Source organism: Rutidosis leptorrhynchoides, chromosome 1 (genome assembly GCF_046630445.1).
Source record: "Rutidosis leptorrhynchoides isolate AG116_Rl617_1_P2 chromosome 1, CSIRO_AGI_Rlap_v1, whole genome shotgun sequence".
NCBI classification, from domain to species: Eukaryota; Viridiplantae; Streptophyta; class Magnoliopsida; order Asterales; family Asteraceae; genus Rutidosis; species Rutidosis leptorrhynchoides.
In genome coordinates, this window is record NC_092333.1 from 227,772,169 (window position 1) to 227,789,703 (window position 17,535).

The 17,535-nt window shown below is 32.1% G+C and overlaps 1 protein-coding gene across 1 annotated transcript in view; it reads left to right on the top strand.

Moving 5' to 3' along the window:
* Positions 1 to 7,130: 7,130 nt before the first annotated feature.
* The window catches only part of LOC139895488 (uncharacterized), a 44,468-nt gene continuing 34,063 nt past the window's right edge, over positions 7,131 to 17,535 (top strand). Inside the window, exon 1 of the mRNA XM_071878141.1 lies at positions 7,131 to 7,329. Coding sequence (XP_071734242.1) covers positions 7,131 to 7,329 — 199 coding nt within the window. The remainder of the gene's footprint in view (positions 7,330 to 17,535) is intronic.

Genomic DNA, 17,535 nt, shown 5'->3' on the forward strand with positions numbered 1-17,535 from the left:
CACCACTCACCACTCACCATTCACTTCATTTTCATTGCTAATTTTCTTTCTAATTCTCTCTCAAAACACACACACACCCTCAAGAATGAAATTTCCAGTAAACTAATCATCATTTTCATCAAAAACTACTTTAAGAATCAAGCTATAATTATCATAGGAAGAACACTTCAAAAACACTTCGAAAATCCTTTCAAGTTTGCAAGATTACTTTCAATCTTTCTAGTCCATTCCAAGTAATCATCTAAGATCAAGAAACCCTTGTTATTTACATTAGGTTATCATTCTAAATCAAGGTAATATTCATATTCAAGCTTTGATCCAATTTCTATAAATATAACTATCTTTAATCAAGTAGTAATCTTACTTGAACTTGTTTTCATTCCATGATTCTACTTCAAGAACTTCCAAGCCATCAAAGATCCTTTGAAGCTCAAGATTAATTCTTGTCATTTACAGTAGGTTTATCTACTAAACCTGAGATAGTAACGATGTTCATAGCCTTGTTCGATTCTTACATATATAACTATCTTATTCGAAGAATAAAACTTGTAATCACTAGAACATAGTTTAGTTAATTCTAAACTTGTTCGCAAACAAACTTAATCCTTCTAACTTGACTTTTAAAAACAACTAAATACATGTGTTATATCTATATGATATGCTAACTTAAGGATTTAAAACTAGAAAATACGAAGAACACCGTAAAACTGAACATACGCCGTCGTAGTGAAACTGGGGGCTGTTTCGGGTTGGATAATTAAAAACTATCTTAAAATTTGAATTTAAAGTTGGTTTTCTGAGAAAATGTTATTTCATATAAACATAATAATATATCTAAAAATGGTGGTTAAACTCAAAGTAGAAACATGTTTTTTTTTCAAAATGGTCATCAAGGTATCGTTCTTTCGACAGATATGACTACTCTTTATAAATAGACTTGTTGTAATGACCCATATTTTTCCATGATTATATATATTTGAGAATGATATTTATATATATAAATGTTTCCAACATGTTAAGCAATCAAACTTGTTAAGACTTGATTAATTGAAACGGATTTGATGTAAACGTTTGACCACCCAGTTGTCCGACGATTCACGAACGTTAAAACTTATAAAAACCGACATGATATATATATATATATATATATATATATATATATATATATATATATATATATATATATATATGGACATATATATATATATAATTAACATGATATTATGATAAGTAAGTATCTCATTAAGTATATTAACAATGGGTTATATACATAAAATGAGACTACTAAATTAAGGAATTTGAAACAAGATATATATGTAACGATCATCGATGTAATAACGTCTTAATATATATATATATATATATATATATATATATATATATATATATATATATATATATATATATATATATATATATATATATATATATATATTTAATTAAGATATATTAATACACTATGTTATCATAATAGAATGATAATTTAGTATCTCATTAAGTATATTAACAAAGGATTAATTACATTAAACGAGATCGTTAACTTAAAGGCTTCAAAACAACACATACATGTAACGACTAACGATGATTTAACGACTTAATTAAAATGTATATATATGTATTGTTTTAAAATATATTAATACACTTTTGAAAGACTTCAAGACATATATCAAAATACTTATACTTAACAAAGATGGTTGTATTTGTATTCTCATTCATTTTCATCAAGAATTCTACTCGTATTCATTCGGAATTTGTACCCGTATAATACTCAGCTTCTAGATGTATTTACTATTGGTAAATACCAATAAAAATCTGCTCCTTAGCAGCCCTAAATGATTAAGAAACATGTGGGAGCCAACCATTTAACATCTAGTATGACTAATGAGCTAGAAACAAACTTAAGAATCTTTTTTTTTCTTTATAACAAGTAATCCCGTTTTTATGATTACACCCCATTTCTACATTCCATTTTCTCATACTTACACTCCAAATTCTCTCTCAAAATACTCCTAACATCATACTTGATCATCTCCAAGCATTTTTCCCATCTTTTAGCTTAAATTACAAGCTTTAATCATCATAAAAACAACCATTCAAGAACACTTCAAGAAATCTTTCAAACTTGCAAGATTACTTCCAAGCTTTCAAATCCATTCCAAGTAATCATCCAAGATCAAGAAACTTTTGTTAATCTCAGTAGGTTTTCATTCTAAATCAAAGGTAAGAATCATATTCAAGCTTTGGTTCAATTTCTATAAACATAACTATCTTAATTCAAGTAGTAATCTTACTTGAACTTGTTTTCGTGTCATGATTCTACTTCAAGAACTTTCAAGCTATCCAAGATCCTTCGAAGCTCAAGTTTATTTCTCATCATTTCTAGTAGGTTTACCTACTATACTTGAGGTAGTAATGATGTTCATAACATCGTTCGATTCATACTTATATAATCATCTTATTTGAAGAAAATAACTTGTAATCACTTGAACATAGTTTAGTTAATTCTAAACTTGTTCGCAAACAAAGTTAATCCTTCTAACTTGACTTTTAAAAATAACTTAACACATGTTTTATATCTATATGATATGCTAATTTAATGAGTTAAAACTTGGAACCACGAAGAACACCGTAAAACTGGATATACGCCGTCATAGTAAAACCGGGGGATGTTTCGGGTTGGATAATTAAAAAAAAAAACTATCTTAGACTTTGATTTAAAGATTTGTATTTTGGGAAAATAATATTTCATATAAACATGATAAAATATCCAAAAAATTGTGGTTAAGCTCAAAGTAGAAGTATGTTTTTCAAAATGGTCATCAAGATGTCGTTCTTTCGATGGAAATGACTACCTCTTTCAAATATGGACTTGTAACCTGTAACTCCGACTATAAATCACTACTTTTTCAGCTTAGTTCTAAATACTACAGTTCGTTACGAAACCATAGCAATTTAAATCACTCAAAACCGATTTATAACGAAGAAGATATGGGCAAAACAAGATTTGTTAGAAATCACCAAAATAGCTACGGGATTATTTTGCAAAAATCTATACTAACCATGTCCTAGCTAACTTTTCTTGTATTATACATGTATTTATACATATTTCCTTGTACTATACTAGTCTTGGTTAATCGTAAGACACATGTACACAATACGTCGAGATAACTTCAAAGACAACAGTTTGTACAGTGGGTCGTGATTAAACCTTAGACAATATATATACAATACGTCAGATAAATCGAAAGACACATGTACACAACACGTCGAGATAACTTCAAAGACAATAGTTGTACAATGGGTTGTGATTGAGTCTTAGACAATATATTTACAATACGTCTTGATTATTCCAGGGTGATGTATTGAACTATATATATGGACTACTAACGTTGGACTGCTAACATTGGACTACTAACGTTGGACTGCTAACTTGACAACTTAAATCATCAACACGTAAATAAAAATATGATTTGAATATATTTATCATACTTTGATATATATCTATATATTTGTTATAGGTTCGTGAATCGATCAGTGGCCAAGTCTGATTTTCAACGAATTGAAAATCTGTGCAAGTGAGTTATAGTCCCATTTTTACTATCTAATATTTTTGGGATGAGAATACATGCAGCTTTGTAAATGTTTTACAAAATAGACATAAGTACTTGAAACTATATTCTATGGTTGGATTACGAATACCGAATATCGCCCCTTGTTAGCTTGGTAGCCTAAGAATTAGGGAAATGGCCCCTAATTGACGCGAATCCTAAAGATAGATCTATGGACCTTGACACGTCCCATTCGGGTTACGAATGCTTTAGTACTTCGATTGATATATACTGATTGCGACGGCCGGTATATAGCATGCAGATTGTGAAATTCCTGTATGCGGGGGATATTCTATATGCATCTTGTTAGTTCGGTTACCAGGTGTTCACCATATGAATGATTTTTATGCAGATTGCGAAATGCCTGTATAATGTTTATGAAAATGAAATCTTGTGGTCTATTATTACGATTTACGATATAGGTTAAACCTATAACTCACCAACATTTTTGTTGACATTTTAAGCATGTTTATTCTCAGGTGATTATTGAAAGGCTTCCGCTGTTGCATGCTATTTAAAGAAGAGATTTGGAGTCAGCATGCTTGTATGATAATGTTTAAAAATTGCATTCGAATGTCTAAGATTGTAATATATTGTAATGGTTGTGTAAAAACTTGGTATTTTTAGATTATCGATGATTGATAATCTATGTTATGACTTTCAAACCTTTATCAATAAAATAAAGGTTATGGTTTTTTTTAAAAAGAATGCAGGCTTTGAAAAACGTCTCATATAGAGGTCAAAACCTCGCAATGAAACCAATTAATATGAAACGTTTATAATCGATATGAACGGGGCATTTCACTTGTAACCTGTAACTCCGACTATAAACCACCACTTTTTCAGTTTAGTTCTATAAATTAGAGTTCATTACAAAACCATAGCAATTTGATTCACTCAAAACCGATTTGTAACGAAGAAGTTATGGGCAAAACAATATTAGTTAAAAATGGCTAAAATGACTACGGGATTGTTTTTATAAAATCTATACTAACCATATCCTAGCTAACTTTTTCTGTATTATACATGTATTTATACATGTCTTGACTATTTTCCTTGTACTATACTAGTCTTGGTTAATCCCGAGACAATATACAATACGTCGGATAAATCGTAAGACACATGTACACAATACGTCGAGATTACTTTAAAGATAATAGTTGTACAATGGGTCGTGATTGAGTCTTAGATAATACATATACAATACGTCAGATAAATCATAAGACATATGTTGGAAACTATATATGCTTAACATGTAAATATTATGTGATATATTAATTTTTTAACATACTTGCTATTGTGTGTTAGATGACTTCATCCGATCACGCTAGGCTATCAAATGACTTCGATTACAGTAGTCATTCAAGTGACTCAGATATTGAGTCAAAATCTTCAACCAATGTACCAAAGTTAAAAATGGTCGATGGTGTCTCAGCTGAGGAAGAAAAATACTGGGAAGACTCCCAATTCCCTGAGGAACCGGAAGAGAATCCCGATGAGGATTCCGACGAAGTGATAGAAATTACATCGGCTCAGTTTGATAAAAAGAAAAAGGGGAAATCTCCATCTATCAAGATAGAGAAACCGGATCCCAAGTCCGATGGACCATTAGTTATCAGAAATAACCCTGACCGTTCTTATCGTAAACACCCGTATCACTTAAACTTTGATTTTCGACCTGGAACATCTCAGAGACTAGGTCCTTCCGAAAAGGGTGTGAAAATGACTGCTCGTATTAGGGGCGGAATGGGTATTGGTAAGAAATTAGCTGAACGAACTAAGTCAGAAGAGGAAGAAACAAGTGAGTCTGATTGAAGAGTTCGTAGTAATGAGTTTTACCATGCCTTGTAATATATGTATGATAACGTGCTTGTGCTTTTATGCTATATGTAAAAATTTATTGTAATGTTATGTTATTTCCATTATCAGACTTAAGTATAATTTTTGTCTCTTTTACAGTTTATAACGAAATACAAAATGGACGTTAGGGATAGACAACCGAATATTTTAGAAGACCTACCACAGGAAATCGTTGTTGAAATCTTGTCTAGAGTGGGTCAAGATTCATCTACTCAATTGTTTATGACGAAGTTAGTTTGCTGGGCATTTGAAAGGCATTCCGAGCATGCCTTGGTTTATAGAAGGCTTTCCTTCAATAGGTGGTGTATCTCACACTGGGGACACCCTAAATTGGCCCATATTTTCTTTATGGCTATGTATTCTGGAAACCCTAATGCAATTTTTCACTACGGGTTGAGGGCATATTTTGACTCTAATTATCCCAATATAGGACTTTGTTCATTAGAGAAGGCTTCAAACATGGAACTTAAAGAAGCATGCTACGCTTATGGGTTAATTATGTTTGCCTCTCGTGAAACTGAGAAAAAGAACATCGGGTTACAACTTCTTAATAGAACATTCCCACTGGTAACGGATGTAGTAGTTGAGGTGAGAAATAAGGTTTTTGACTTGTTACGGCGCTGTTGGATATTACGTAACCCCCGTCCTTTTGACGATGTTACAACATGCTGCTCTACCAAAGACCACAACGGTTATTTTCCACTTGACCAGGGATGGGAAATAGTATTGGTTAAACCAGAGTGCATGACTTGTTTTTGATCCTATGAATTACGTGTTTTTATTGAACGATTTGAGTTTAACTAGAATTGTCTTAACAGCTGCCTTGTATTATAATTATCGTGTGCTATATTTCATGTTGTATGTAAAATAGCAGTATTGTACGATTGTAAATTATTGTACCAAAGATTTCAATATGAAGTATTATTGTAATTAGTTTTTCATGATAGAATTGTAGTAGTTGAATCGTATATTAGCTATTAAGTATGAACTTTAACGGGTAGGTATTACCCGAATTATAATTATAAAACGCTAATATGAAGAAAAGGCTTTTATAAATAAGTTCATAGTATGCTACGAAATACTATTAACTACTTCTGATATTCTATATGATTAACTTAACTCTTTTGGCTATCTTTGAAGGAAATGGCACCGACTACCAGACAAACCGTGAATATGAACGAGGAAGAATTCCGTACCCTTCTTGCGACGAGCATAGCCGCAGTACATGCTACATTACACAACAATCCCTCAGGGTCCAGTGGTGGGATTAACTCTACAGGGAACCTTGTAGGATGCTCCTACAAGGCTTTTATTACTTGTAACCCTCTTGAGTTCGATGGAACCGAAGGACCAGTCGGACTAAAACGGTGGACCGAGAAGGTCGAGTCTATATTTGCTATAAGCAAATGTACTGAAGAGGATAAGGTGAAATACGCCACGCATACTTTCACAGCTATTGCGCTAACATGGCGCAACACCTATCTCGAGCAGGTGGGACAAGATACTGCTTATGCACTACCATCAGCAGCGTTCAAACACATGATGAATGAGCAGTACCGTCCCAGGAATGAGGTCAACAAGCTCAAGACAGAGCTTAGAGAACTTCGAGCACAAGGAAACGATATCACCACATATGAGCGACGATTCACAGAATTGTCTCTAATGTGTCCTGGTATGTTTGAGGACGAGGACGAACAGATCGACGCGTTTGTGAAAGGGCTACCAGTTAGAATTCAGGAAAATGTAAGTGCATCCGCACCTACATCAATGCAGAAAGCGAGTCAAATGGCTCACAAACTCATGGGCCAAATTGAGGGAAGAAATAAAGAGTTGGCAACCGGGGAGGCCAAAATAAAAGAAGGCAAGAGGAAGTGGGAAGAAACCAGTGACAAGGGTCACCAGTACAACAACAATAATAATCACAACCTCAATCGCACCATATATCGCAATAATAATCGCAACAATAATCGTAACCCCAACAACAACAACAACTACAACAACCATCTCAACAACAATAACTACAACAACAGTCTCAACAACAACAACAACTACAATAACCGTCCCAACAACAATAACAATCGCAACAACAACAATAACAACAATGACGATAAGAGGCAGAAAATTCAGTGCCAAATGTGTGAAGGGTACCATCCGACTACTTAATGTTTGACATCATGCACCAAGTGTATAGAAAGGGTCATGGTGCGACGAAGTGTGAAGTCTACGGACCAGTAGTTAAAGGAACAAATATTGCCGACATTACTTGTTTTGGATGCGGGAAGAAGGGCCATTACAAAAGTGCGTGCCCAAACCAAAGGAATAATAATGGGCAGGGCCGAGGAAGAGTCTTCAACATTAACGCGGCAGAAGCGCAGGAAGACCCGGAGCTTGTTACGGGTACGTTCCTTATTGATGAAAAACCTGCTTATGTTTTATTTGATTCGGGTGCGGATAGAAGCTATATGAGTAGAGATTTTTGTGACAAATTAAACTGTACATTAATGCCGTTGGATAATAAGTGTTTACTTGAAATAGCTAACGGTAAACTAGTTAAAGCCGATAAAATATGCCGGAATCGAAAAATTAAACTGGTTGGCGAAACGTTTAAAATTAATTTGATACCAGTAGAATTGGGGAGTTTTGATGTAATAATCGGCATGGACTGGATGATCAAGGAGAAAGCAGAGATCGTTTGTTACAAGAATGCGATTCGTATTCTGCGCGAGAAGGGAAAACACTTAATGGTGTACGGAGAAAAGGGTAACGCGAAGTTAAATCTTATTAGTAGCTTGAAGGCGCAAAAGCTAATAAGAAAAGGTTGCTATGCAATTTTAGCGCACGTCGAGAAAGTCAAACCCAAAGAAAAGAACATCAATGATGTTCCCGTCGCAAAGGAATTTCTCGATGTATTTCTAAAAGAATTACCGGGACTACCGCCACACCGATCCGTCAAATTTCAAGTAGATCTTGTACCAGGAGCTGCACCGATAGCTCGTGCTCCTTACCGACTTGCACCTAGTGAAATGAAAGAACTACAAAGCCAATTACAAGAGCTTTTGGAGCATGGTTTCATTCGACCAAGCACATCACCGTGGGGAGCTCCTGTTTTGTTTGTCAAGAAGAAGGATGGTACGTTCAGGTTATGTATTGACTACCGAGAGTTGAACAAGCTTACCATCAAAAACCGTTATCCACTACCGAGAATCGACGACTTATTTGACCAACTGCAAGGTTCGTCGGTTTATTCGAAGATTGATTTACGTTCCGATTATCATCAAATGCGGGTGAAGGAGGAGGATATTCCAAAGACTGCTTTCAGAACGCGTTACGGTCATTATGAGTTTATGGTTATGCCATTTGGATTGACTAATGCACCAGCTGTGTTTATGGACCTCATGAACCGGGTGTGTGGGCCATATTGTGATGACCCGTCCAAATCCCTTTAGACGTAGTACATCATTCATCGATTTCATTGCGAGGTATTGATCTCTATATGATACGTTTTGTAAACATTGCATTCTTTTGAAAGACACACCATAAATGAATATATAAAATCCAAAGTTTTTGAAATCTGATGATTTCTACGTATAGACAATCACCGTAAATAATAGTTTACAATAATACATTCATTGATAATACAGTCAAAATAAGATACATGGTGATGATTTTGTGAATGCAAAGTTTTCTCGAATAAAGCATGTATGACTCCATGCACATAGCTTGTATAACTTATAAGCAAATAGCGGAAGACTTCTAGGGACCTGAGAATAAACATGCTTTAAACTGTCAACACAAAGGTTGGTGAGATATAGGTTTTAAAGTCAGCATAAGATATAATAATAGACCACAAGATTTCATATTATAAACGTTTCTGCAAAGATATTCTATACGTTTGTTGAGCGCCCAGTAACTATACTTAACAGATGTTTTTCGTGCATATTCCCTTTCAAAAGTTATCTCTACACCGTAACAAGTGTAGTAAAACGAAGTACTAAACACCCGTTATGAACTAGTGCTAACTAGCCCGAGTGGGGTTGTCAAACCCAATAGATCTATCAATAGGATTCGCGCTTACATGTTAACCACATGTAACAAATAGTTACCAGACTATTAGGGATATATACAAAGGTACAACTCAACATAGAATATATATTTACGTACTTGTGTCTATTTCGAAAAACAAAAGCTGCATGTATTCTCATCCTAAAATATTTGTAGAGTTTAAAAATGGGACTATATACTCACTGTCGTAAAAGTATAGTTTTAACAAGTTTCCAACTTATTAAAATATAGCCGACGTTCTTGGATTCACGAACCTATAACAATAATAACGATTCAGATAATAATACATGTGAACAAAATTAATATAGCAAGTTCATAGAATACTTATATAATAATTTTTTTTTAACATTTTATGTTAGTAGTCCATTGTTAGTTGTCCTTTGTAGTAGTCCATTGTTAGTTGTCCTTTGTAGTAGTCCATTGTTAGTAGTCCAAAATAGTCCGAAAAGTCCAAAATAGTCCGAAAAGTCCAACAGTCCAATAATCGGTATATATATATATATATAATCTTAGAATTACCCCACGGCATATTGAGTACATATTGTCTTGCATCAATCCAGAGACGTGTTGACTTAGGATTTATCAAAACGTATTGTATACGTATTGTCATGGAACGTACCAAGATTATTATATATATACAATCTCGAAATCAACCAAGATTATAATATTTTGTTATACTAATGATAACATGTCCAAATATATATAGGATATAGGAAAAATTAGCAAGGATATGGTTAATATAGTTTTTAAGGTGTTCTTCATATGTACAAGTTATAAGTTCTTATAATATCTTAATATAACATCATAATACATATAAATAAGTGTTATTAGAGTTAAGTTAGAAAGATTAGATTAGTTTTTCAAACAAGTTTAGAATCATCCAAACTATGTTCTAGTTGTTATTAGTTATGATCTCTTATATAGATAGCTATAAACATATGAATTGAACAAGAGTGTTGGTAAGGCTAATACCTTGATTTAAGAAAGAGAACTTGCTGAATATGAAGAGAATTTCTTGAGGTTAAAAGGCTTCTTGAAGGAGTGCTTAAAGAAGATCAACTTAAAAGCAAAACTTGAATTAAAGGAGGTGTTCTTGATTACTACTTCTATGGTGTTTATGGATTATTTTTGTAACTAGTTTTTGTTGTAGATGATGAAGACTTATTAGAACTTGAAGAGAGGATATTAGAGAGTGTTTTTAGAGAGAAAGAGTAGAATGAATGTAAATGTGTATAAAAAAAATATACCATGTAAGGTCTTTATATACTAGTTGTAATTTGTTGTTTTGTGAAAAATATCTAGTATAAGTTAAAAACCATTAGGTCATGCATGACATAATACATCAATAATTGTAGATTTTTATTCGTATATACCAATAGTAAATACTTCTAGAAGCTGTGTATAATACACGTATAAATACCGTATAAATACGTAATTGTAGATTTCTATTGGTATATACCAATAGTAAATACTTCTAGAAGCTGCGTATAATACGCGTATAAATACCGTATAAATACGAGTAGAATTCTTAAGAAAAATGAACAAAAATACGAATATAGCTATCCCTTATCTGTATTTGTATATTATAAAGTGTATTCAATACTTTTAAGGATGTATTTATACTCATAATACATTGTATGTAAATACATTTTAACATAAGTTAATTACGTTGTTTAAAAAGTAACATATATATTGTTCGAAAACTCTTTAAATTAGTGGTATGAAAATGTATATATAATACATTGTTAATATACTTAATGAGATATTTAATTATCATATTTTCAAGTTAAATATATATATATATATATATATATATATATATATATATATATATATATATATATATATATATATATATATATATATATATATATATATATATATAATTAATACAAGTTTTGACGTTCGTGAATCGTAGGAATAAAAGGGTGATCAAAAGATTGTGTAAAACTCTTTCCGGAAGTTCAAGACTTAAAAAAATTCATTGCTTATCAAGTAGGAATTATTAAATCATGTAGATAGTATAATCAAGTATTCAAAAAAATCCGTGTCGTCACAGTACCTACCCGTTAAAGAAATTTCGTCCCGAAATTTGACAGAGGTCGTCATGGTTGACCACAAGAATATTTTCATGAAGAATATGAGTTGAAATTTTGAGTTTTATCACCATCGAGTAATATAAATAAAATAATTCGATTACGCGAAGAGTATGAGTGAAGCTATCGTAAAAGAGAGAAATAAAGATTCGTCTTAACTTTGGATGTAGTCATGGTTGATTTTCGGATTTCAAGGAATGTAAAGAAAATCTTCGCAATCTATAAAAGATCTGATTCTTCGGTAATTAAGGAAATTAGGATCCTCTTTGATTAAATGCGGTGACCTGTCTTGATTTCTATGTCTGATATTTCGCTATAAATTAACCTCTTCTGTTCCATTATTTTTCACCATTCTCATACTTTCTTCCTCAATTCATACTTCCAAAAGATTTTGAAAATGCTAAATCTAATTTTGATCCTTGATATTTTCCTGGTTATCATATCTGTCATTCTTCTTTTTCATCTGCCACCGGAGGAATATGTTTACTTCTACTATTACCTTGGGGTTATAGTGTTTTTAATTCTCCCGTGTCTTTATATTGCTATACGTATTGATATACATGGTTTGTAATTTCTGTGTTGCCATCTAGCTTTATATCTTCCCTTATATTTAGGAGTTTCATGCTTTTATTTCTTTCCCGACTTTAAGTAAGCGATTAAGACGTTTCGGATTCGTAGTTTAAACCTTTGAATTTCTAATGAATATGACTAATGTTCCAAGAAAGAAGTTGTAATAGCACAATCTGATTTATTAAATTATCAGAAGTCACGGGAAAAGATAGAACTATCAAGAAAATATTTTCTTGATATGTTTAGAGCTTAAGTAGAATGAAAGAGTCGTGTAGCATGGTATATGATGTGTGTAAGATCTGTGAATCATCACGTTCCATTAGAAATTTAGCATGACTTACTGTAATATAACCACGTTGGCCAGGCGCCACTATATTATACTAACTCATGCTTCAATTTCCAAACACTTTCCCAGAAATCATTCATAATTTAAACTCGAAGGTTTTTGAAGTTTAGAAACTAAAACAGTTTCTTTTAATGTAATACAGATAGCGCGAAATAAATAATTCCGGACAAGAATAGTTATGAAGATATCTTCAGAAATATCGAAGATATTTATAATGAAGATATGATGATATTTTGAAATTTCTAAAATTGAAGGTTGATGAAGAAAATTTTCTGTAAGGATTTAGAATAAGTAAAGAGCAAGGTATTCGCTAAAGATTTTATCAAATACAGAATCATCTGGAATCTTTGAATACAGGTTTAGTCCTTATGATTTGTCCACAGCCTCCTTCATGGTTTGCTCAATCCATTTTTCGGTACCAAAATTTTCTATTGAGCATTTCCAACACTCTATTCTTTATCACCAAACTTTTAATTGTTAAGGTCCTTTATAGTTTTTGCTGCTTCACCAGTTTTTTTAAAACTCAGAGAACTAATTCGCAGGTTGAGGCGCTTTTCAGAATTTGAAGTTCGTAAGTCCAGGAAATAGACGTTGTATGTATATATATATCTGTTGACGTAGAAACGCTGCGAAATTCGAGAATAATAACTGATGCTTCCCAGTATTTGGTATGGCAATTATAGTTACAAGATGCAGGTGAGTACACGATAGGGTTTCAATGTATAAATATAGTGATTTTTTGGAGAGACTTACGCCAAAAATATTGAAGTTACTGGTACGTTTACTGTTAATATGGTGGGGTATAAAAGGTTCCCCGATAACAATGACAGAAAGGGCAACCGTATATATCTAGGCTAATCCGAATGAAAAGTTGAAGTTGACTTGTTGGTAGTGTGATATTACTGGATGCTTGGAAGAAGAATAGCAAAATTATTTCTAGTGATAACAATGTCGAGGATCTAGCAGAGATAAGTGTTAAACTTTTACTTAGGTTCCGGGAGTTTTCCAGGTGCATGATGATGTGTATAAATCTTTCTTTCCGTAGATAACGTGTGATCGGTTCATTCTCTCAATTGTTCATTAATTGAAGTGTTTTCAAGAATCATGAAGGGTTTGAACGCAGGTTGTAATTGTCAATATACATATTGTAATGGCCCGTCCAAATCCATATGGACGAATACAATAACATTTGGTCCCATTGCGAGGTTTTGACCTCTATATGATACGTTTTACAAACATTGCATTCGTTTTTAAAAGACAACTTTCATTACAACGATAGTTGACAAATATGCATACCATTTCACAATATAATCAGACTATAAATGACTTAATCTGTCATTTAATTTAATATAATCTTGTTGAACTCAACGAATCGAATGCAACATCTTTTGAATGAATGACTCCAAGTAATATCTTTAAATTGGGCAAATGCACAGCGGAAGATTTCTTTCATACCTGAGAATAAACATGATTAAAAGTGTCAACCAAAAGGTTGGTGAGTTCATTAGTTTATCATAAATATTCATTTCTAACAATTTAATAGACCACAAGATTTTCGTTTTCATTTTCATTTCCATAATCATTATACAGGCATTTCGCAATCTGCATAAAGATAAAATCATTCATATGGTGAACACTTGGTAACCGAACTAACATGATGCATATAGAATATCCCCCGCATACAGGCATTTCGCAATCTGCATGCTATATACCGGCCGTCGCAATCAGTATATATCAATCGAAGTACTAAAGCATTCGTAACCCGAATGGGACGTGTTAAGGTCCATAGATCTATCTTTAGGATTCGCGTTAATTAGGGGCCATTTCCCTAATTCTTAGGCTACCAAGCTAAAAAGGGGCGATATTCAGTGTTTATAATCCAACAATAGAATATAGTTTAAGTACTTGTGTCCATTTCGTAAAACAGTTTATAAAACAACGCATGTATTCTCAGCCCAAAAATATATAAAAAGGGAATAATGAAACTCACTTTCACAAATTTTCAATTCGTAAAAAAATCAGAATTAGCCACGGATCGATTCACGAACCTATAACAAATATATACATATATATCAAAATATGATAAATATATTCAAATGATTTAAGTTTTCAAGTTAGCAGTCCAACGTTAGTAGTCCAATGTTAGCAGTCCAACGTTAGTAGTCCATATATATAGTTCAATACATCACCCTGGAATAATCAAGACGTATTGTAAATATAATGTCTAAGACTCAATCACAACCCATTGTACAACTATTGTCTTTGAAGTTATCTCGACGTGTTGTGTACATGTGTCTTACGATTTATCTGACGTATTGTAAATATATTGTCTAAGACTCAATCACAACCCATTGTACAACTATTGTCTTTGAAGTTATCTCGACGTGTTGTGTACATGTGTCTTACGATTTATCTGACGTATTGTAAATATATTGTCTAAGACTCAATCACAACCCATTGTACAACTATTTTCTTTGAAGTTATCTCGACGTGTTGTGTACATGTGTCTTACAATTTATCTGACGTATTGTATATATATCGTCTAAGGTTTAATCACGACCCACTGTACAAACTATTGTCTTTGAAGTTATCTCGACGTATTGTGTACATGTGTCTTACGATTAACCAAGACTAGTATAGTACAAGGAAATATGTATAAATACATGTATAATACAAGAAAAGTTAGCTAGTACATGGTTAGTATAGATTTTTACAAAATAATCCCTTAGCTATTTTGGTGATTTCTAACCAATCTTGTTTTGCCCATATCTTCTTCGTTATAAATCGGTTTGAGTGATTCAAATTGATATGGTTTCATAACGAACTGTAGTATTTATAACTAAACTTAAAAAGTAGTGGTTTATAGTCAAAGTTACAGGATACGAGTCCATATTTGAAAGAGGCAGTCGTTTCCGTCGAAAGAACGACATCTTGATGACCATTTTGAAAAACATACTTCTACTTTGAGTTTAACCATAATTTTTGGATATGTTATCATGTTTATATGAAATATTATTTTCCCAAAATAAAAATCTTTAAATCAAAGTCTAAGATAGTTTTTTTTTAATTATCCAACCCGAAACAGGCCCCGGCTGAAAGTCCTTGAAGTATTCTTGATTTAGAATCATGGATGGCTTAAAAGTCCTTGAAGTAGAATCATGACACGAAAACAAGTTCAAGTAAGATTATCACTCTAATTAAGATAGATATAGTTATAGGAATTGAATCAAAGTTTGTATTTGAGTATTACCTTGATTTAGAATGATATCTTACTGTAAACAATAAGGATTTCTTGAGGTTGGATGATCACTTTACAAGATTGAAAGTGAGCTAGTAAACTTGGAAGTATTCTTGATTTTATGAAACTAGAACTTGTAGAATTTATGAAGAACACTTAGAACTTGAAGATGGAACTTGAGAGAGATCAATTAGATGAAGAAAATTGAAGAATGAAAGTGTTTGTAGGTGTTTTTGGTCGTTGGTATATGGATTAGATATAAATGATGTGTAATTTTGTTTTTATGCAAATAATTCATGAATGATTTATAATATTTTTGTAATTTTGTGTAATCATTCATGCTAGTTGCCAAATGATGGTTCCCACATGTTTAATGACTCACATGGGCTGCTAAGGAGCTGATGATTGAGTGTATATACCAATAGTATATACATCTAGAAGCGGTGTATTGTACGAGTACGAATACGGGTGCATACGAGTAAAATTGTTGATGAAAATGAACGAGAATGTAATTGTAAGCATTTTTGTTAAGTATAAGTATTTTGATATATGTTCTTAATACTTTCAAAAGTGTATTAATACATATTAATACAATACATATATATACATTTTAATTAAGTCGTCATTTCGTCGTTAATCGTTACATGTATATATTGTTTCGAAACCCTTAAGTTAGTAGTCTCGTTTTATGTATATCGTTCATTGTTAATACACTTAATGATATACTTAATTATAATTATATCATGTTAAACATAATGTATTAATATATCTTAATACAATACATATGTATTTATTTTAATTAAGACGTTATTACGTCGATAACCGTTACATATATATCTTGTTTCAAATTCCTTAATTTAGTAGTCTCATTTTATGTATATAACCCATTGTTAATATACTTAATGAGATACTTACTTATCATAATACCATGTTAAATATATATACATATATGTCCATATATATATATATATCATCATGTCATTTTTACAAGATTTAACGTTCGTGAATCGTCGGACAAACTGGGTGGTCAAACGTTTATGTAAAATCCGTTTCAATTAATCAAGTCTTAACAAGTTTGATTGCTTAACATGTTGGAAACATTTAATCATGTAAATATCATTCTCAAATATATACATATATTTATATACATATCTTATTTACAAATAGTGGTTCGTGAATCGTCCGAAAAAGTCGAAGGTTACATGAACACGGTTCCAAATTTTTGAATTTCAACTTTATCGTGTCGGAAACATTAATTCATTTAAAGATTAAGTTTAAATTTGGTTGGAAATTTCCGGGTCGTCACAGTACCTACCCGTTAAAGAAATTTCGTCCCGAAATTTAGTTAAGGAAAGTTTGATAATGGAAGTAAGATTATTCTTGTATCAAGAACTATAACTTGAATTCTTATCATGAATTCGATCGTTCATATAATCATTATCAAGGAGATAGATTAATGGAGTATTTTGAATACCTTGAATGAGTCGAGTTCCGTTTATGAATAGCACGAGTTCAATAAATATAGAGTTTTTTTTTTCATCTTTGCAAAAAATATGGATAGAACAATTCGATTACGCGAAGAGTATGAATGAAGCTATCGTAAAAGATGGAATTGAGGAAATAAAGTTTCGTCTTAATTTTTGACGTAGTCACAGTTGATTTCTGGATTTCAAGGAATGTAAAGAAAATCTTCGAAATCTATAAAAGATTTGATTTTTCGGGATTTAACGAAATTAGGATCCTCTTTATTTAAAT